Source organism: Coturnix japonica, unplaced genomic scaffold (genome assembly GCF_054131305.1).
Source record: "Coturnix japonica strain WE unplaced genomic scaffold, WE-NBRP24 Scf061, whole genome shotgun sequence".
Classification (NCBI taxonomy): Eukaryota; Metazoa; Chordata; class Aves; order Galliformes; family Phasianidae; genus Coturnix; species Coturnix japonica.
The window spans coordinates 874,486-892,500 of NW_028188964.1; the positions used below are offsets into that span (position 1 = coordinate 874,486).

The window sequence follows — 18,015 nt, forward strand, 5'->3', positions numbered from 1 at the left end:
GGGCGCAGCCGTGAGGGAGCAGAAGCCGCGATGGCGGCGGTGGTGGGAGGAGCGCGGCGCTGCCGGGCGCTGCAAGGCCGCTAGAGGGGAAACAAATCCCTTCCGGGGGGGGCAGCAGCCTTCAGGAGGGGCCGGCACTGCGGCCTTTCCCTGTCACAGCAGCCTGCGCCCATCCTGCCGCCCCTCCCCTCCTCTTCCCGGCTTCTGCCCTCCCGGCCCGGCTCGCCCTTTCCTGTCCCCCCCCCATGAGGGGAAATCGCTGCTGGGTGACCCGGCCAGAGCCGGGCAGAAGACAAAGGGAAGCTCGTCCTGTTCCAGGAGGGGCCGTGGGGAGCGCTGAGCTGCGTGTGGGGCACGGCACGGTAAGGGGTGGGGATGGGGGGTAACGGGAGCCTATGGGGTGTATAGGGGGTGAGGTGTGGGGCGGGCGGGGGTTAATATGTTTTTATGGGGTGAATGCGGTCTAGGTGTGAGGCTGCGGGGGGGCAGCGTGGTCCTATGGGGCGAATAGGGGGCAAGGTGTGGGGCGGGGGGCGGGTAATGGGGTCCTATGGGGTGAATAGGGGGCAAGACTTGGGGCTGGGGGGGGTAACGTGGTCCTATGGGGTGAATAGGGGGCGAGGTATGGAGCTGGGTGCTGTAATATGGTCCTATGCGGTGAATAGGGAGCGAGGTGTGGGGCTCGGGGGGGTAATGGGGTCCTATGGGGTGAATAAGGGGTGAGACGTGGGGCTGGGGGGGCAACGTGGTCCTATGGGGCGAATAGGGGGCAAGGTGTGGGGCTGGGGTGGGTAATGGGGTCCTATGGGGTGAATAGGGGGCAAGACATGGAGCTGGAGGGGGTAACGTGGTCCTATGCGGTGAATAGGGGCAAGGTGTGGGGCTGGGGGGGGGCAACGTGGTCCTATGGGGTGAATAGGGGGCGAGGAGTGGGGCGGGGGGAGGTAATGGGGTCCTATGGGTTGAATAGGGGGCGAGGTGTGGAGCTGGGGGGTGTAATATGGTCCTATGGGGTGAATAGGGGGCGAGGTGTGGGGCTCGGGGGGGTAATGGGGTCCTATGGGGTGAATAGGGGCTGAGATGTGGGGCTGGGGGGGCAACGTGGTCCTATGGGGCGAATAGGGGGCAAGGTGTGGGGCTGAGGTGGGGCAACGTAGTCCTATGGGGTGAATAGGGGGCGAGGTGTGGGGTGGGTGGTGGTAATGGGGTCCTATGGGGTGAATAAGGGGCGAGGTGTGGAGCTGGGGTGTGTAATATGGTCCTATGGGGTGAATAGGGGGCGAGGTGTGGGGTGGGTGGTGGTAATGGGGTCCTATGGGGTGAATAGGGGGCGAGGTGTGGAGCTGGGGTGTGTAATATGGTCCTATGGGGTGAATAGGGGGCGAGGTGTGGGGCGGGGGGGAGTAATGGGGTCCTATGCGGTGAATAGGGGGCGAGACATGGGGCTGGAGGGGGTAACGTGGTCTTATGCGGTGAATAGGGGCAAGGTGTGGGGCTGAGGTGGGGCAACGTAGTCCTATGGGGTGAATAGGGGGCGAGGTGTGGGGTGGGTGCAGGTAATGGGGTCCTATGGGGTGAATAGGGGGCGAGGTGTGGAGCTGGGGTGTGTAATATGGTCCTATGGGGTGAATAGGGGGCGAGGTGTGGGGTGGGTGGAGGTAATGGGGTCCTATGGGGTGAATAGGGGGCGAGGTGTGGGGCTGGGGGTGGTAATATGGTCCTATGGGGTGAATACGGTCTAGGTGTGGGGCTGGGGGGGGGGCAACGTGGTCCTATGGGGTGAATAGGGGGCAAGGTGTGGGGCTGGGTGGGGTAATGGGGTCCTATGGGGTGAATATGGTGCGAGGTGTGGGGCGGGGGTGGGGTAATGGGGTCCTATGGGTTGATTAGGGGTCGAGGTGTGGAGCTGAGGGGTGTAATATGGTCCTATGGGGTGAATAGGGGGCAAGGTGTGGGGCTCGGGGGGGTAATGGGGTCCTATGGGGTGAATAGGGGGTGAGACGTGGGGCTGGGGGGGCAACGTGGTCCTATGGGGCGAATAGGGGGCAAGGTGTGGGGCTGGGGTGGGTAATGGGGTCCTATGGGGTGAGTAGGGGGCGAGACATGGGGCTGGAGGGGGTAACGTGGTCCTATGCGGTTAATAGGGGCAAGGTGTGGGGCTGGGGGGGGGGGCAACGTGGTCCTATGGGGTGAATAGAGGGTGAGATGTGGGGCTGGGTGGGGTAATGTGGTCCTATGGGTTGATTAGGGGTCGAGGTGTGGAGCTGAGGGGTGTAATATGGTCCTGTGGAGTGAATAGGGGGCAAGGTGTGTGGCTGGGAGTGGTAATATGGTTCTATGGGGTTGAATAGGGGGCAAGGTGTGGGGCTGGGTGGGGTAATGGGGTCCTATGGGGTGAATATGGTGCGAGGTGTGGGGCGGGGGTGGGGTAATGGGGTCCTATGGGTTGAATAGGGGTCGAGGTGTGGAGCTGAGGGGTTTAATATGGTCCTGTGGGGTGAATAGGGGGCAAGGTGTGTGGCTGGGAGTGGTAATATGGTCCTATGGGGTTGAATAGGGGGCAAGGTGTGGGGCTGGGTGGGGTAATGGGGTCCTATGGGGTGAATAGGGGGCGAGGTGTTGGGTGGGGTGGGGGGAGTAATGGGGTCCTATGGGGTGAATAGGGGGCGAGACGTGGGGCTGGGGTGGTAACATGGTCCTATGGCTGAATAAGGGGCAGGGTGTGGGGCGGGAGGGGGGTAATGGGGTCATATGAGTTGAATAGGGGGCGAGGTGTGGAGCTGGGGGTGGTAATATGGTTCTATGGGGTGAATAGGGGGTGAGATGTGGGTCTGCGGGGGGTTACGGGGTCCTATGGGGTGAATAGGGGGCAAGGTGTGGAGCTGGGAGTGGTAATATGGTCCTATGGGTTGAACAGGGGCGAGGTGTGGAACTGGGGGGGGTAACATGGTCCTATGGGGTGAATAGGGGGCAAGGTGTGGAGCTGGGGGGAGGGGGGGTAACGTGGTCCTTTGGGGCGATTAGGGTGCGAGGTGTGTGTGGGGGGGGGTAATGGGGTCCTATGGGGTGAATAGGGGGCGAGACGTGGGGCTGGGGGGGTAACGTGGTCCTATGGGGTGAATAGGGGGTGAGGTGTGGGGCGGGGGGGAGTGCAATCGGGTTCTATGGGTTGAATAGGGGGCGAGGTGTGAAGCTGGGGGGTGTAATATGTTCCTATGGGGTGAATAGGGGGCGAGGTGTGGGGCTGGGTGGGGTAATGGGGTCCTATGGGGTGAATAGGGGGTGGGACGTGGGGCTGGGGGGGTAACGTGATCCTATGGGGTGAATAGGGGACAAGGTGTGGGGCGTGGAGAGGTAATGGGGTCCTGTGGTTTGAACAGGGGGCGAGGTGTGGGGCTGGGTGGGGTAATGGGGTCCTATGGGGTGAATAGGGGGCGAGATGTGGGGCTGGGGTGGTAATGGGGTCCTATGGGTTGAATAGGGGGTGAGGTTTGGGGCTGGGTGGGGTAATGGGGTCCTGTGGGGTGAATAGGGGGCGAGATGTGGGGCTTGGGGGGTAATGTGGTCCCTATGGGGTGGGTGATGAAGGTGATGTGACCCTATGGGGCAGATTGGGATGGTAATGTGACCCTATGGGGGTAGGTTGAGAAGGTCTCGTGACCCTGTGGGGTAGATTGGGATGGTCACTTGACCCTTTGGAGGTAGGTTGGGGTGGTCATGTGACCCCATAGGGGTAGGTTGGGGAGGTCACGTGACCCTGTGGGGTAGGTTGAGAAGGTCATGTGACCCTATTGGGTAGATTGGGTAGCTCATGTGATTGTATGTGGTGAGCTATGAAGGTCATGTGACCATATGGGGGGTGGGGGTGGGGTAGGTTGGGGTGGTCACGTGACCCTGTGGGGTAGGTTGGGGTGGTCACGCGACCCTGTGTGGTGCACTGTGGCCCTGTGTCTGAGCTGTGGGTGCCACGTGATCCCACCCGGTGCCCCCATGTCCCCCATCTCCCCCTGCTGCAGCCGCCATGTTTGCGGAGGAGCGCAAGGAAGGCAGCCCCCGCTTTGCCAAGCTGCACTTCCCGGTGGGGCTGTGGGTCAACAACCTCCGCAAGCTCCTGGCCCAGATCCGGCACCGCTGGCCCAGCGCCGCCTCGGTGCTGCTCCGACTGCGCCAACACGGCAAGGCCAAAGCGGGCCAGCACAAGTGCCTCTCCAGCCTCTTCCACCGCAACTACGGCGCCCCAATCAGTAACGTCACTGCTGCCCCACATGGGAATGCTGCTGCCGCCTCTGCCCCACATGGGAACGCGGCTGCTGCTGCCCCACATGGTGCTGGACAGTACTGGGTGAGTGCGGGGAAATGGGGCACCGTAGAGCCTGTCAGCAACACATAAAGACCCAGAGACCATAGAGCCCCGTCAGTACCCCATCATCACCCCAGAGACCATAGGTGCCCATCAGCACCCCATGGAGCCCCATAACCCGTAGAGCCCCATCATTGCCCCATGGAGCCCCATAGACCGTAGGTTCCCATCATCACCCCACAGAGCCCCCCCATGGACACTCATGTTGTGCCTCCCCACAGAGCCCCACAACCACCCCACAGAGCCCCATCATGACCTCATAGAGCCCCATAACCCCATGGTGCCCCATAACCCCCCATTGACCCCCATGTTGTCCCTCCCCCCAGAGCCCCATCATCACCCCCCAGACCCCCATAACCCCCATATTGTCCCTCCCTGCAGACCCCTGCTGGTGCCTCGAGCTCAGCCAGGTGCTGGGTGAGCAAGAAGAAGCTGTGCCCACCAGCAGAGGCCTCTGCACCAGTACATGCACCAGGGTGTATGTGCATCACTCATTACAGAATCACAGAATTATCAAGGTTGGAAAAGACCTAGAAGATCATCTAGTCCAACCATTCCCAATAATTCCTGGCTAAATCATATTCATCAACACAACATCCAGACGTTTCTTGAACACTCCCATGGTCGGTGACTCCACCACCTCCCTGGGCAGTGCATTCCAATGCCTAACTACCCTTTCTAAGAAGTAATACTTCCTAATGTTCAGCCTGAATCTCCCCTGGCGCAGCTTAAAACCATTCCGTCTAGTTCTATCATGGATTACACGAGAGAAGAGGCCAACCCCCAGCTCACTACAACCCCCCCTTCAGGAAGATAGAGAGAGCAATGAGGTCTCCCCTGAGCCTCCTCTTCTCCAGGCTGAACAATCCCAGCTCCCTCAGCCTCTCCTCATAAGGCCTGTGCTCCAGACCCCCCACCAGCTTTGTAGCCCTCCTCTGAACGCGTTCCAGGGCCTCAATGTCTTTCTTGCAGTGAGGGACCAAAAACTGAACACAGTTCACTTGCTGCTGAGCTAGTTGTGCTTTCTGTAAACCAAAAAACTCAACAAACTCTCAGTCTATTGTACACAGTCCATTTGTTGCTGTGGCATCCACATGCTCCAGTAAAGCTCCACTCAGGATGTAGGATCCCGTTTGCAGTCCTGATTTCTTTGGAGACAATGTCAAAGGAGCCGAAGGTGGGAATCCAGACTCCCTGCAAGTGAAAGAAAAATGAGGCGTGGAAGGGTTATGGGCTGGCTGGAGGAAGAGCTGCAGTTGATCCAGCGTAGGGACAGAGCTTAGGAGCCCTCTCCCACTGTTCAGAGACACAAGCCAGGGCACAGGAAAAGCTTTGGGAAGGGGCTGCACAGTCATCTCCTTCTTCTCGCCCTCCCAAATGCAGCACAGCAGGCAGGACAGAAACAGCCCCATGGGATCCAGAGGCTTCCAGAGACTTGGATGGGCCCTGAGATACGACACCACCAGCACAAGTGACCCTGCATTGACAGGAAGCCCGTGGGATGCCCAGAAGAGAAATGTGGGCTGAGTTTCCTGCTTTCTGTGCAAACACTGGAAGGCCAAAAGCTGGCTGGCCGGCCTGGGGATTCCTATGCAGCCTGCCCGGGGCTCAGTGCCAGGCAACAAAATGGCTGCCTGAGCTGCTGGGCCTGTGAGGCCAAAAGCCGGCCAGGCAGTCGGGGGGGACCTTGCCAGGCCTGAAGCTGGTCATGCGGTTAGGGGGGCCCTGCCAGGCTAAAAGCCAGCTGTCTGCTCTGGGGGGCACTGCCAGCTCCAATGCCTGCAGGCTGGGGAAGCCCTTCCAGGCCAAAAGCCTGCAGGCCGGGGTCCCTGCCAGGCATGGATTTAGGCCCCGGGGCTGGTGATGGCCTCTCAGGCTGTGGCTTGATGCCTTGGGGCTGGTGCCGGCCTGCCTGGCTGTGCTGGGAATGCAACCTTGGTTCTGCATCACAGTTTGAACAGGGCACTTAGTAGCATGTTTTAGAAATACACAAGGTTCCACCCATGCAGTGGTTATTCCTGTGCCTGTGTTCCAAAGCCCAGGCTCCATGAAGGTCAGCACTGTTTTGGTGTTGACCTTGATTGGAACAGAGTTGGATCGTAGGAGGCAGTGTGATCCCACAGAGATGGCACTGAGCAGGAGGAGGAAGAAAACTGTTTGTGAATGGCCAGGTTGAGCCAAACACAGCATGTCGTGTTGTGTTGCAGAAGCACGGAATGGTTGATGTTGGAATGGAGATCTGGGCCCATCTGGTCCAGGACCTGCTGCAACAGGGCCAGCAGAATTGGTGCCCAGGAACACATCCGATGGGTTTGGAGATCTCCCAGAGGAAACCCCACAGCCTCTCTGGGTCTCTGTGCCAGTGCTGCAGCACTTACACAGTGCAGGAGTGCTCCTGACGTTTGGTGGCAACCTCTGGTCCTGGCACTTGGCTCCACTGGATGCTCCTCTCAGCCCCTTCTCTCAGGCTTTTGTCATAGAAGAGTTCTCTTTGGGTCCTGTGGGTTCCTGCCCCTGACAGACTGTGGGAACAGACCACCCCCGTGGCCCCACCCTGGCAATTTGTCACTTGCCAAGGACAGAGGGGACAAAGAGGCAGAGGTAGGGGCAGGTGATAAGGAGGGCAGAAACAGCCCCATCCCTGTCCTCTTGTCTGTACCGGGAAGTGCTGGCCGTGGTGTGTAGAGCCCCAGAGGGAACCTTAGAGGCCATAGCTTGTAGGCAAAGCAGAAGCGTATGGTGCATAGCTTACGGGGCAAAGCTGTGGGGGTTATGGGACAGAGCATCAGGGGCAGTGGTGGTTCTATGGGACACAGCCAAAAAAGGAGGCTTAGAGGCCTTAACAGCCCTGTAGAGCCTAAAGTCCTTGAAGCTTAAGGGTAGGCCTGGAGCTGAGGTACTAAAGGGCTGGACTGGAAGCACTGAGGTTTTGAGGGCCTGATGCACAGAGGGAGGCCAAAAAAGAGACCACGAGTCCATGAGCATTGACGGCACAAAGGAAGGCTTAGAGCTGTAATGGAGAACACACCTGGAGGCATAGATGCCTGCAAGCTGTCCTAGAGGCATAGGGGGAGGCCTAAAGGCTTAGAGGTTGCCCAGGATGCTTAGAGGCCTTAAGGTAAAACAGCCTGGAGGGAGGCCCAGAGCCTGGCCAAGAGGCCTTGCAGCTTAGTAGTCTAAGGGAGGCCAAAGGGAGGCATGGAGGGCAAGCAAGAGAAAGCCTAGAAGAGCAGAGGCCAAGAGGAGCTGGGGGTTGTACTTGTACCTCGAGGTCTGGACACCTACAGCACAAGAAGCCTGAAGGCCTTGAAGCTGGACTAGAGGTCTTGAGACAGAGAGGCCAAGAGAGCCACAGGGTGGCCCAGGGGCACTCAGGCACCAAAGAAGGTGCAGAGGTGTATGGACTTAGACACCAATGGGAGGGCTTAGAGACATGGAGCTGCAGAGGAAGGCTGAGATGGCTAGAGGACTAGAGGCCTCTCTCCTGGCCTGCAGGCCACGTCTAGTGCTCTCTCTCATTGGCATTCATGGTCTCTCAGCCTCTTGAAAAGCTTCTTGTTCCATAGGTCTCCTTTAACCCCTTGGTTACTAGGCGCAGGCCCTCAGGGCCACCACACAGGCCTGTAGGAATTAGGCCTCAAGGCCGCTGATGATCCACTCCTCTTTGATGGCTGACCAGAGGTGACGGCTGATGAGAGGTTTTGCCCAGGAGAAGGGGGCAGGGCGGCCTATCTGGGCCCAGTGCCCAGCAACAGCCTCCTGCTGCAGTTCCCTGCAGGACGCTGGTGACTGTCACAGGCTCTGCTGCAGAACACAGACATCAGGACGCTAAGTGCTGGCTTCAGTTTCACTATTTCCTCTCTCCCTTTGAGCATCCTCTATGACCATAACTGACCGGTCCTGACTGCACAGCACTTCCCATTCACACACACAACTCCATCAGTAAGAAACAAAACAAGAGAGAAAGTACCAATCTGAACAGCCAGCAGGACCTGGCTAAGCTCTGCTGTGTGATCTACCCCTGGATCTGAGGGGTCACTGTCGGGAAGTGCCCGCTGTGACAGAAGCCGGCCACCAGGGACATCCCTACATCCAGCACATCAGCATCAATGGAGCCAAGGATGGGAGCTGGAGATCCTTCCGCAGAAGGCCACCTGATCCCAGAGCAGCCATTGCAATGTGCTCTGCAGCTCTGTCAAATACAGCCAGTGGAGGTCAACAGACACAACTTGAGCATGGGGCCGGGGAGTTGGGGAACACAAGCAGTGCCCTCCAGGCATGCAGCAGGGCTGCTGGCTGCTCATGGCAGTGACATGGGGTTTCCAAAGCACAGTTTCCACACTTTTCCAGGGTGGGACGGGACTTTCAGTCCATTTCCCCGTTGGGATTCTCTCCCTTGCAGGTGATGCTGATGAAGCCCCAAGAGCTCCGGGCGGCACATGGCTCAAACCAAGAGCTGCAGGTGTCGGCAGCGTGAGCTACGACTTCTTCCTGCTTGGGGTGCAAGGCCGAGAAGGCGTGGAGGGCTGCAGGCCAGCCAGGAGATGTCACAGCATGGATGGAATCATCCGGAGCCTGTGTGCTGTCACAATGCGCTGCCATGACATCGCCGGGGCCTCCCCAAGGACAGCCGGCCACTGGCTCCAGGAGCATCATTTGTGAGCTGTGCAGCCCGCAGCCGCTCGCCGTGCCCTGTGCCTGAGAGCAGCCCCAGCAGCAGACCAGCTCAGTCTCATCGCGCTCGTCCTCCAAGGCTCAGAGAGGTGAGGGAGATCTCCTGCACACTTCAGGCTGCAGAGCCCAGCTTGGCTCTGCTGTGTGTGAGGGGCATGTAGCACGAGACTGGCAGGACTGGCAGTGAGCAGGAGAAATTGCTGCCGGCCCTTCCAGCTCAGGAACTCCATTCAGTAACTGCTCTGCTCTTGCCTTTAGGTTTGGAGCACATGCCTATCAACATGGACGAAGCCTGGGTGGGGACCTGGAGACCCCATCGGCCACGTGGCCTCATCTCGGCCCAGTTCCCCAGCCCCGGGCCCAAATACTCCATCCCGGGGACAACAGGTACAGCGACCATCCCCAGGGCGTGAGGCGCATTGGGGACATGACGGGGCAGAGCAGCTCCCCAGCCTTGCCCCGTTCTGGCAGAGCCTCCTGGCTCTCTGGCACAGGTGCAAGCCAGGCCTGGCTGAGGAAGGCCAATGCTGCTGGCGCTGCTCCTTGTGACCCAAGGGGCCAAAGGAGCTGGAAACATGCAGCTGCACAGGGGTGTGCTCTCTTCTGCTTTTCCTCCTAGGTTACGTGGGCCACAGCCCCACCAAAACCCGTGCCCCCGCTTACACCTTTAGAGGGACCAAACGGCCTGCGGCAGGGAGCTGCGGGCCAGGTCCCTGCTACTTTGTGGAGCCGGCCATCACCAGGAATGGCAAGTACGTGGTTCCAGGCGCCCACCTCCAAGGACGACCCACCACCAAGACCACCGTCACCCCCGGACCGAGTGAGTACCACTGCTGCAGTGTCCCCACGTGCTGCAGTGTCCCCGCGTGCTGCCTGTGTCCCCCAGCAATTGTGCAGCTCTTCAGAGGACTCTTTCTGGCTGCAGAAGGAGACCAGCCCTTCACAGCTTTCTTCCTCTTCTCCTCCGCCGCAGGTGACTACCGCACCGAAGCAGCCAACAAGCATGTCTTCAAGTGCCCACCGGTGCAGTCCATGGCCTTCCGGCGGGAGCCCCTCCACACAGACCGCCCTCCAGGTACGTGACCCTGGCAAAGGCAGACCCTTCAGCCTGAGCATCCTCCAGGGACGGGCTGCTGCTCAGAGGGGCAACACGTCCCTCCTGCTCCCACCAGCGGGATGTGCAGGCTGCCCCTTGCTGCTGCTTCCATCTCCTCCATCCCCTCACGCACACACTCTCTGCTGCTCCTCCTGCAGGTCCTGGCACTTACACACTGCCCAGGCTGATGGGGCCCAACACAGCCTACACATCGGCCAGCCCCTGCTACTCCATCAGGGGAAGGAGCCAGCGCGGTCGCTTTGACGAGGACCTAGCCAAGGTGAGTTCTGCTGCTCCTCTCTTCCATGTTAGCGTCCAAAACCAGGCTCCTCTCCCTGTGCCACAGGGGCTTCCAGCCCTGCTGCAGCTTTGCTTAATGCAGCCTTCCAGGGAAAGAGAGAGCCTCGAATGTGACCCCAGCCCCGTGTGGCCATGACTCTCTTGCAGACTCCAGGTCCTGCGGCGCTCCCCAGAGTGGCCGTGGATGTGTACAAGAAAAGGGCGCCCGCATACACCATGGCAGCCCGACCAAAACATGGAGAGGGCAAAGCAGTGAAGCCCGGGCCGGCAGACTACAACGTAGGCCAGGTAAGGCAGCTGCTCAGCTCTTCCCCTCTGCTTCACAAGCACAGCCTTCACGCCTCTCCCCCCTCCCCTGGGCCTTCCCCACATCTCCCTTGCAGGGAGCAAGGGCAGCAAAGAAGGGCCCTTGCTGATCTGCCTTTCCTTTCTGCCCTTCCAGGTGACGCTGATCAAGCCCCAGGCGCCTGCCTCCACTTTTGGGATCCGGCATTCCCTCTACACAACCCCCCTCATCGTGGAATAAGACAGCACAGTCTGGAAGGCCGTTGGGGGGGAGAAGAGAGTAGCCAACATCCAGTCTCCTTCTGATTCCATTTCCCTTCATCCAGTTGGGCTTTTGCCCGTTATACTATTAGATGTTAGTGTTAGGAGTAAGTCATTAATAAATTAATTAAAAACCTTATGTAGACCTTCTTGTTACTCCTTTTTCCTCACCGCTACACACAGGAATGCGCTGCCGCTCCCTGAAGCCTTTCTAACATCAGCGCATTGGAAAACGCTGATGCTTTATCACTCATTTGCATTACTGAGGTGTTCTGTGTGGTCACTGGGGATCTCTGGGATCCCTATGCATCTCTATGGGTCCTTATCAGTCTCTATCAGGTCCCTAGTGTGGCTCTGTTTGGTGATATGGGGCCCCTATGGGCCTCTTTGGGTTGATATGGGTTCTCTAAGGGTCTCTTTGGGATCCCTAAGGGTCTCTATGGGGTGATATGGGAACCCTATGGGTCATTATGGGGTTACTAAGGGGCAATATGGGGTCCCTGTGGGGTCAATCGGGGCACTGTAGGGCTCTATGGGGTCACAAGAGGTCTTCATGGGTCCCTAAGGGGCTCTTTGGGGTAATATAGTGCTCTACGGAGCTCACTGGGGTCCCTGAGGGGCTCTCTGGAGTCCCTGTGGGCCTCTTTGGAGTCTGCTTGGGGCTCTATGGGATGATACGGGGTGATATGAGGTCCCTATGGGGCTCTTTGGGGACTGTTGGCACCCTATGGGGGTCTGCAAAGTGAGAAAATGCTGATGCTTTATCAGTCATTTGCATTACTGAGGTCTGCCACATGCTGAAGTAAGGAATGAAAGGAGCAAATAGCAAAGGGAGGCGGCCGTGGGCATTGCAGCCCTTCCAGCACCATCAGGTAGATGTAAGTGAGTTGCCTGGGGCTGAGTGACTTAAAGACCCGCTGCTGATCATCTGCCAGCTTACAGGATGGCCAGCAGCGTTTCCTGAACTCCTGACAGCTCCTGGCTTGGCCATAAAGACATTCCTGAAACAAAGGTTGAAGGGAAAATAATGAAACACGGAGGCAAAAAGAGAACAAAAAGCAAAGGACAGTAACAAAGATAGAGAAAGCAATGTTTGGGTTGGAAGAGATCTGGAAGATCACACGGTTCCAACCCCCCTGCAGTAGGTAGGGACACCTCCCTCTACACCAGGGTGCTCCAAGTCCCACCCAGCCCGGCTTTGTGCACATAAAGACAAACCATGTCTGCCCCCTGAAACCTGTAACAGCCAATCAAGGGGACACACAGCACCTCTCATCATTTCATTACTCTGCAGACAAGGTTTAACAGCAGAGCACTGACCCGTAACCAGCAAAGCATCTTCCAGGTCTCCAGACCTCCCAGATTTAATGCTGTCTGTTATGTCCTTGATAGAAATGCCTCTGTACACATCCAAAACTAGGAGGAAGAGTCCACGGTAGAGAGTCAGAGAGATCCAAAGGGCCATTTGGCAAGAACAAGCTCCTCACATGCTGCAAGAACATTCTATCGTTCCTGCAGCACTGCCAGATATATCAGGACCGTCCCACTAAAATAATTCATTTCCATTGCTAACAGTCCTGCTAATTGGCCTACCACAGCTGTTACCATTTTCAAGACCTTCTACTTCAAGCTGGCAGATGAATTTCTCAGCTCCTCTCCCCCTGCCCCAATGGTGGGCACACTCCTCAATCTCTGCTTTCCACGCTAGAGCAGCAGCAAATTGTACTTAGGTTTCTGAAGTCCCTTCCAGTCTCAGAAGGGAATGAAGCAGACCAAAGGGAATGGATGCAATGGGGCTCTCGCTAAGACACCTGTTGACCCAGAAGAGCTTGCACTTACTCAACACCTATGAAGCTCCTATAAAAGCATCACACACAAATAAGGAAGGGAAGAAAAACCCAGGACGCTGTGGAGGGGTCCTACCTCTGAGCAGGTGATGCCTGTTCCATGTACAGAGGACGGACATAAATTGTACCTCATCTATTCCCCACTTCCTCTCCCCCGTTTCGTAGAGGCACTTATAGACATTATGGATGGCAAAGTAAGGCTTGTGGAGAAGCCTGGGTACACACAAGGTCTTTAATTCCTTGGTGGTAGAGAACTGCTGGCCTGTACGTGTCCAGATCATGGATATTTTCCAACAAGCACCTTCCAGGCATGGCAACTCACAGCTGAAATGTCATTGCCCCTGCCAAGTAACTTGCCTGCCTAGAGACGTCTCATTAGAGACTCGCAAACAAGAGCAGAACCCATTTATTCCCATTTCACAGGTTGGCTTCTCTTCACCACACATCACATGCACAAGAACACATTGCTCTGGCAAGGAAGCAAGTTCCTACACACCACAGCATCCTGCTGAGCAAGGGCATCATCCACATACATTCCCTCATCTCTTTTACCCTGCAAAGGTTCAAGGACAGAAGACACAGCTCAGCACAGCATCTCCTGGAAGCAACCCTTGAGAATTCCCCACTCAGAAACAGCTGCTGGAGATGGCTATTGGAGTCCTTCAAAGGGAATACTAGCTCACAAACACAGTGACGCATCTCAAATGTGCTTTGGGCACAGCCTTCCAGGACAGACAGAACTGAGCTGTTCCCCACTTCTCTTTAGGCTCTAGCCCTCCTTGCATCAACAACTGCTCTGAACTGAACAAGAACAAAACAACCTTGGTCAAGGAAATTCTCCTCTGACCTTTCTCTCACGGAGATTGGGTCCTTTTTCACTTTTCACCCCAGTGACACAACCGCCTTCACACATCTCTGTAGACCTTTTAGGTGATCGGAACTTGCTGACGTTGGGAAGCATTTAGTTTGGTCAAGATGTCAATGATGATCTCTTCATCGGTTCCTGCAAGAAACAAATGGAAGCCAGTCAGGCTGCTTGCACAAGAATCAGAAGTGCCCTCTGGTCTTGTGCCGCCTCCAGTCCCCTGCACAGCCAGTTCTCAACAGCCCCAGGACTACATCCATGCACACAAAGCTGCCAGGACACACTCCACCAGAGGAGCTGTATTTCAGGACATAGGAAAGGCAGTTGTCTTTCCACTTCCCAACTATTTTTAGGGCAGCTGTGCAGCAGAGCAATGCAAGCAGCTGCGCTTCCCTGGAACGAACCACCAGAGCAGCCATTCCCAGTGCTGGGGAAAAAAACAAGAAATAAAGTTGACCTGTGGAGGGAGATCAACTTAGCAGAGCCCTTCATGGCCTTCCTGAGTGCTGTGCTTCTTGCTCAGCGCTGAAGCTCAATGATCCCCTTGATTGTTGCCTAAGGCCACAAGAAAAGGATTTAGCAAAGGCAGACTTGCGCCCATGCACACAGAGAGTTGAATTGAAACAAAACAAATAGATGTGAACACAGAGATAGTAAAACTCCACCCACACAAGTGATGTTGTATCAGACTTCTGTCTCACGCAGCAGTCTATTCTAAGGGGACTACATCTCCCGCTCTCCCCCCGTCCACCCAGTTAGTGACATCTTCATAAAAGGCCACCAGGTTGGTCGAGCACGACCTCCCCTTGGTGAACCCATGCTGGGTACTCCTGAAAACCTCCTTCTCTCCCAGGTGTCTGGAGATGGCATCCAGCACAAACTGTTCCATCACCTTCCCTGGGACAGTGGTGAGACTTGCCTATAGGCTGACTTGCCTATAATCACCTGGGTCTTCCTTCTTGCCCTTTTTGAAGACCGGACTGACACTGGCTGTCCTCCACTCTTTAGGCACCTCCCCAGTTCTCCAGGACGTCCAGCGACCAACTCGAGCCGGACGTGCAGCGACCGCTGGCCAGCGCGGAGGCTCGTGTGCGCCGGCACGGTCCAGCCTCTCCCGGCGGGCTCCGTTCGGTTCGGACGTTCCTCGGTGGTGTCCGGGGGGTCTCAGCCGCGGCGGCTCGAGTGCGCCGGCACTGCACAGCCCCTCCCTGCGGGCTCCGCTCGGCACGGACTTTCCTCGTCGGCGTCCGGCGATCTGAGCCGCGGCGGCTCGAGTGCGCCGGCACGGTCCAACCGCTCCCGGCGGGTTCCGCTCGGCTCGGACGCTCCTGGGCGGCGTCGGGCGATCTGAGCCGCGGCGGCTCGAGTGCGCCGGCACGGTCCAACCGCTCTCGGCGGGCTCGGCTCGGCTCGGACGTTCCGCGGCGGCGTCCGGGGGGTCTCAGCCGCGGAGGCTCGGGTGCGCCGGCACGGTCCAGCCTCTCCCGGCGGGCTCCGCTCGGCTCGGACGTTCCTCGGCGGCGTCCGGCGATCTGAGCCGCGGCGGCTCGAGTGCGCCGGCACGGTCCAACCGCTCCCGGCGGGTTCCGCTCGGCTCGGACGCTCCTCGGCGGAGTCGGGCGATCTGAGCCGCGGCGGCACGGTCCAGCCTCTCCAGGCGGACTCAGCTCGGCTCGGACGTTCCGCGGAAGTGGCCAAGTGCCGCTCTTGTGGCTGCTCCGCTGCGCCGGCACTCTGTACCCGGCTCCGAGCGTCTCCGGGGGGGGGGGGGGGGGGGGGGAGGGGAGGGAAGGCATCGGCGGCTAGGCGTCGCTGCCCATGCGGCTCGGCTAGGTCGGCACGGTCTACCCGGCTCCGAGCGGGCCGTGGTGCTCGGCGGCGGCGGCTAGGGGTCGCTGCCTATGCGGCTCGACTAGGTCGGCACGGTCTACCCGGCTCCGAGCGGGCCGTGGTGCTCGGCGGCGGCTGCTAGAGGTCGCTGCCTAAGCGTCTCGACTAGGTCGGCACGGTCTACCCGGCTCCGAGCGGGCCGTGGTGCTCGGTGGCGGCGGGTAGGGGTCGCTGCCCATGCGGCTCGACTAGGTCGGCACGGTCTACCCGGCTCCGAGCGGGCCGTGGTGCTCGGCGGCGGCTGCTAGAGGTCGCTGCCTATGCGGCTCGACTAGGTCGGCACGGTCTACCCTGCTCCGTGGGTGCGCGAGGGCTCGGCGGCGGTCGCTAGGTGTCGCTGCACGTCTGCCAGCCCGTCCGTCAGCGACCTCTAGCGTCCGCGGCGGAGCAGGGTAGACCGTGCCGACGTGAGCCGGCCGCCGCTCAGCGACCCCTGGCCGCCGCCGCATGAGCTTCGGTCCGCTCGGAGCCGGGTAGACCGTGCCGACCAACTCGAGCCGGACGTGCAGCGACCGCTGGCCAGCGCGGAGGTTCGTGTGCGCCGGCACGGTCCAGCCTCTCCCGGCGGGCTCCGTTCGGTTCGGACGTTCCTCGGTGGTGTCCGGGGGGGTCTCAGCCGCGGCGGCTCGAGTGCGCCGGCACTGCACAGCCCCTCCCTGCGGGCTCCGCTCGGCACGGACTTTCCTCGTCGGCGTCCGGCGATCTGAGCCGCGGCGGCTCGAGTGCGCCGGCACGGTCCAACCGCTCCCGGCGGGTTCCGCTCGGCTCGGACGCTCCTGGGCGGAGTCGGGCGATCTGAGCCGCGGCGGCTCGAGTGCGCCGGCACGGTCCAACCGCTCTCGGCGGGCTCGGCTCGGCTCGGACGTTCCGCGGCGGCGTCCGGGGGGTCTCAGCCGCGGAGGCTCGGGTGCGCCGGCACGGTCCAGCCTCTCCCGGCGGGCTCCGCTCGGCTCGGACGTTCCTCGGCGGCGTCCGGCGATCTGAGCCGCGGCGGCTCGAGTGCGCCGGCACGGTCCAACCGCTCCCGGCGGGTTCCGCTCGGCTCGGACGCTCCTCGGCGGAGTCGGGCGATCTGAGCCGCGGCGGCACGGTCCAGCCTCTCCAGGCGGACTCAGCTCGGCTCGGACGTTCCGCGGAAGTGGCCAAGTGCCGCTCTTGTGGCTGCTCCGCTGCGCCGGCACTGTGTACTCGGCTCCGAGCGTCTCCGGGGGGGGAAGAAGGGGGGGGGGGCGGGGAGCAAGGGGGGTGGGCACGGCTTCGGCGGCTAGGCGTCGCTGCCCATGCGGCTCGACTAGGTCGGCACGGTCTACCCGGCTCCGAGCGGGCCGTGGTGCTCGGCGGCGGTGGGTAGGGGTCGCTGCCTATGCGGCTCGACTAGGTCGGCACGGTCTACCCGGCTCCGAGCGGGCCGTGGTGCTCGGCGGCGGCGGGTAGGGGTCGCTGCCTATGCGGCTCGACTAGGTCGGCACGGTCTACCCGGCTCCGAGCGGGCCGTGGTGCTCGGCGGCGGCGGTTAGGGGTCGCTGCCTATGCGGCTCGACTAGGTCGGCACGGTCTACCCGGCTCCGAGCGGGCCGTGGTGCTCGGCGGCGGCGGGTAGGGGTCGCTGCCTATGCGGCTCGACTAGGTCGGCACGGTCTACCCGGCTCCGAGCGGGCCGTGGTGCTCGGCGGCGGCGGCTAGGGGTCGCTGCCTATGCGGCTCGTCTAGGTCGGCACGGTCTACCCGGCTCCGAGCGGGCCGTGGTGCTCGGCGGCGGCGGCTAGGGGTCGCTGCCCGTGCGGCTTGCGTGTAGCTGCCAGGTCTACCCGCTTTCGGCTAGGCTTTGCCGCCCTGTGAGATGGGGGGCGCTAAAGCTCCGGAGCTTGCTGGGGGGTCGCTGTAGTTTCTTACCTACCGTTACGTCGACGTAGAGCGCCGCTTACCCTCGGCGCCGCTGCCGGTAGTCGGCGCCGTTCTTTTCCGAAGCTGTTTTTTCTTACGCCTTCCGTTTTCGTCTGCAGGAGCGAGCGCGTGCTCGTCTCCAGAGGCGGCAACGAGCGGGCGCAGGCGAGCGCGGTTGACCGCCGGGCTGTGGAGTTTTTCGGTTGCGGCTTTCTGGTGCGCCGCTTGTTTCGCTCGGTCCGGTGGCCTCCGTCGGTCGGATGTTCGCTGCCCGTGTCGCAGTTCGGCCCCGGACTCTGGCGTTCGCTCGTTCCGCGAGCGGGGAACCCTCCAAAATCGGGGCGAAAGGCGAGAAGAGTGAGCGTGGGCAGGCGTCTCCCCGCGCCGCGCTGCCATGGGAAGAGCCCCGAGGAGGGAGGAAGGAAGGCAGACAGACAGACAGGCAGAGGGAGGAAAAGGGCGCGGGCCGGCGTGCCGGGCGGCCGGCAGTCGGACGCAGAAGGGCCGGGGGCGTCCCCGGCGGGTCCCGCCGCCAAGAGGGAAGAAGGGGGAC

The 18,015-nt window shown here is 60.1% G+C and overlaps 1 protein-coding gene and 1 long non-coding RNA gene across 7 annotated transcripts; one reads left to right on the forward strand and one right to left on the reverse strand.

Annotated features, from left to right (window-relative positions):
* Positions 1-20: 20 nt before the first annotated feature.
* Positions 21-11,115, forward strand: LOC146751871 (ciliary microtubule associated protein 1A-like). 5 transcript variants are annotated; one of them, XM_085533560.1, is made up of 7 exons: positions 21-362; positions 4,017-4,342; positions 8,763-9,123; positions 9,293-9,421; positions 9,654-10,109; positions 10,289-10,410; positions 10,578-11,115. In XM_085533560.1, exons 4-7 carry the CDS (start codon positions 9,304-9,306, stop codon positions 11,019-11,021), a joined length of 1,140 nt encoding a protein of 379 aa, XP_085389686.1. In that variant the 5' UTR covers positions 21-362; positions 4,017-4,342; positions 8,763-9,123; positions 9,293-9,303; the 3' UTR covers positions 11,022-11,115. The 5 variants fall into 5 exon arrangements, 4 of the variants coding, with proteins under 4 accessions (XP_085389686.1, XP_085389685.1, XP_085389687.1 ...); XR_014941144.1 differs by lacking the exon at positions 8,763-9,123; XM_085533559.1 differs by having other exon boundaries at positions 4,017-9,123.
* On the reverse strand, positions 5,357-14,705 carry LOC146751872 (uncharacterized). 2 transcript variants are annotated; one of them, XR_014941153.1, is made up of 2 exons: positions 13,671-14,705; positions 5,357-5,554 (listed from the first exon to the last, which is right to left on the reverse strand). It is a non-coding gene; the product is annotated as an uncharacterized LOC146751872 (long non-coding RNA). The 2 variants fall into 2 exon arrangements; XR_014941152.1 differs by having other exon boundaries at positions 5,357-11,977.
* Positions 14,706-18,015: the final 3,310 nt, after the last annotated feature.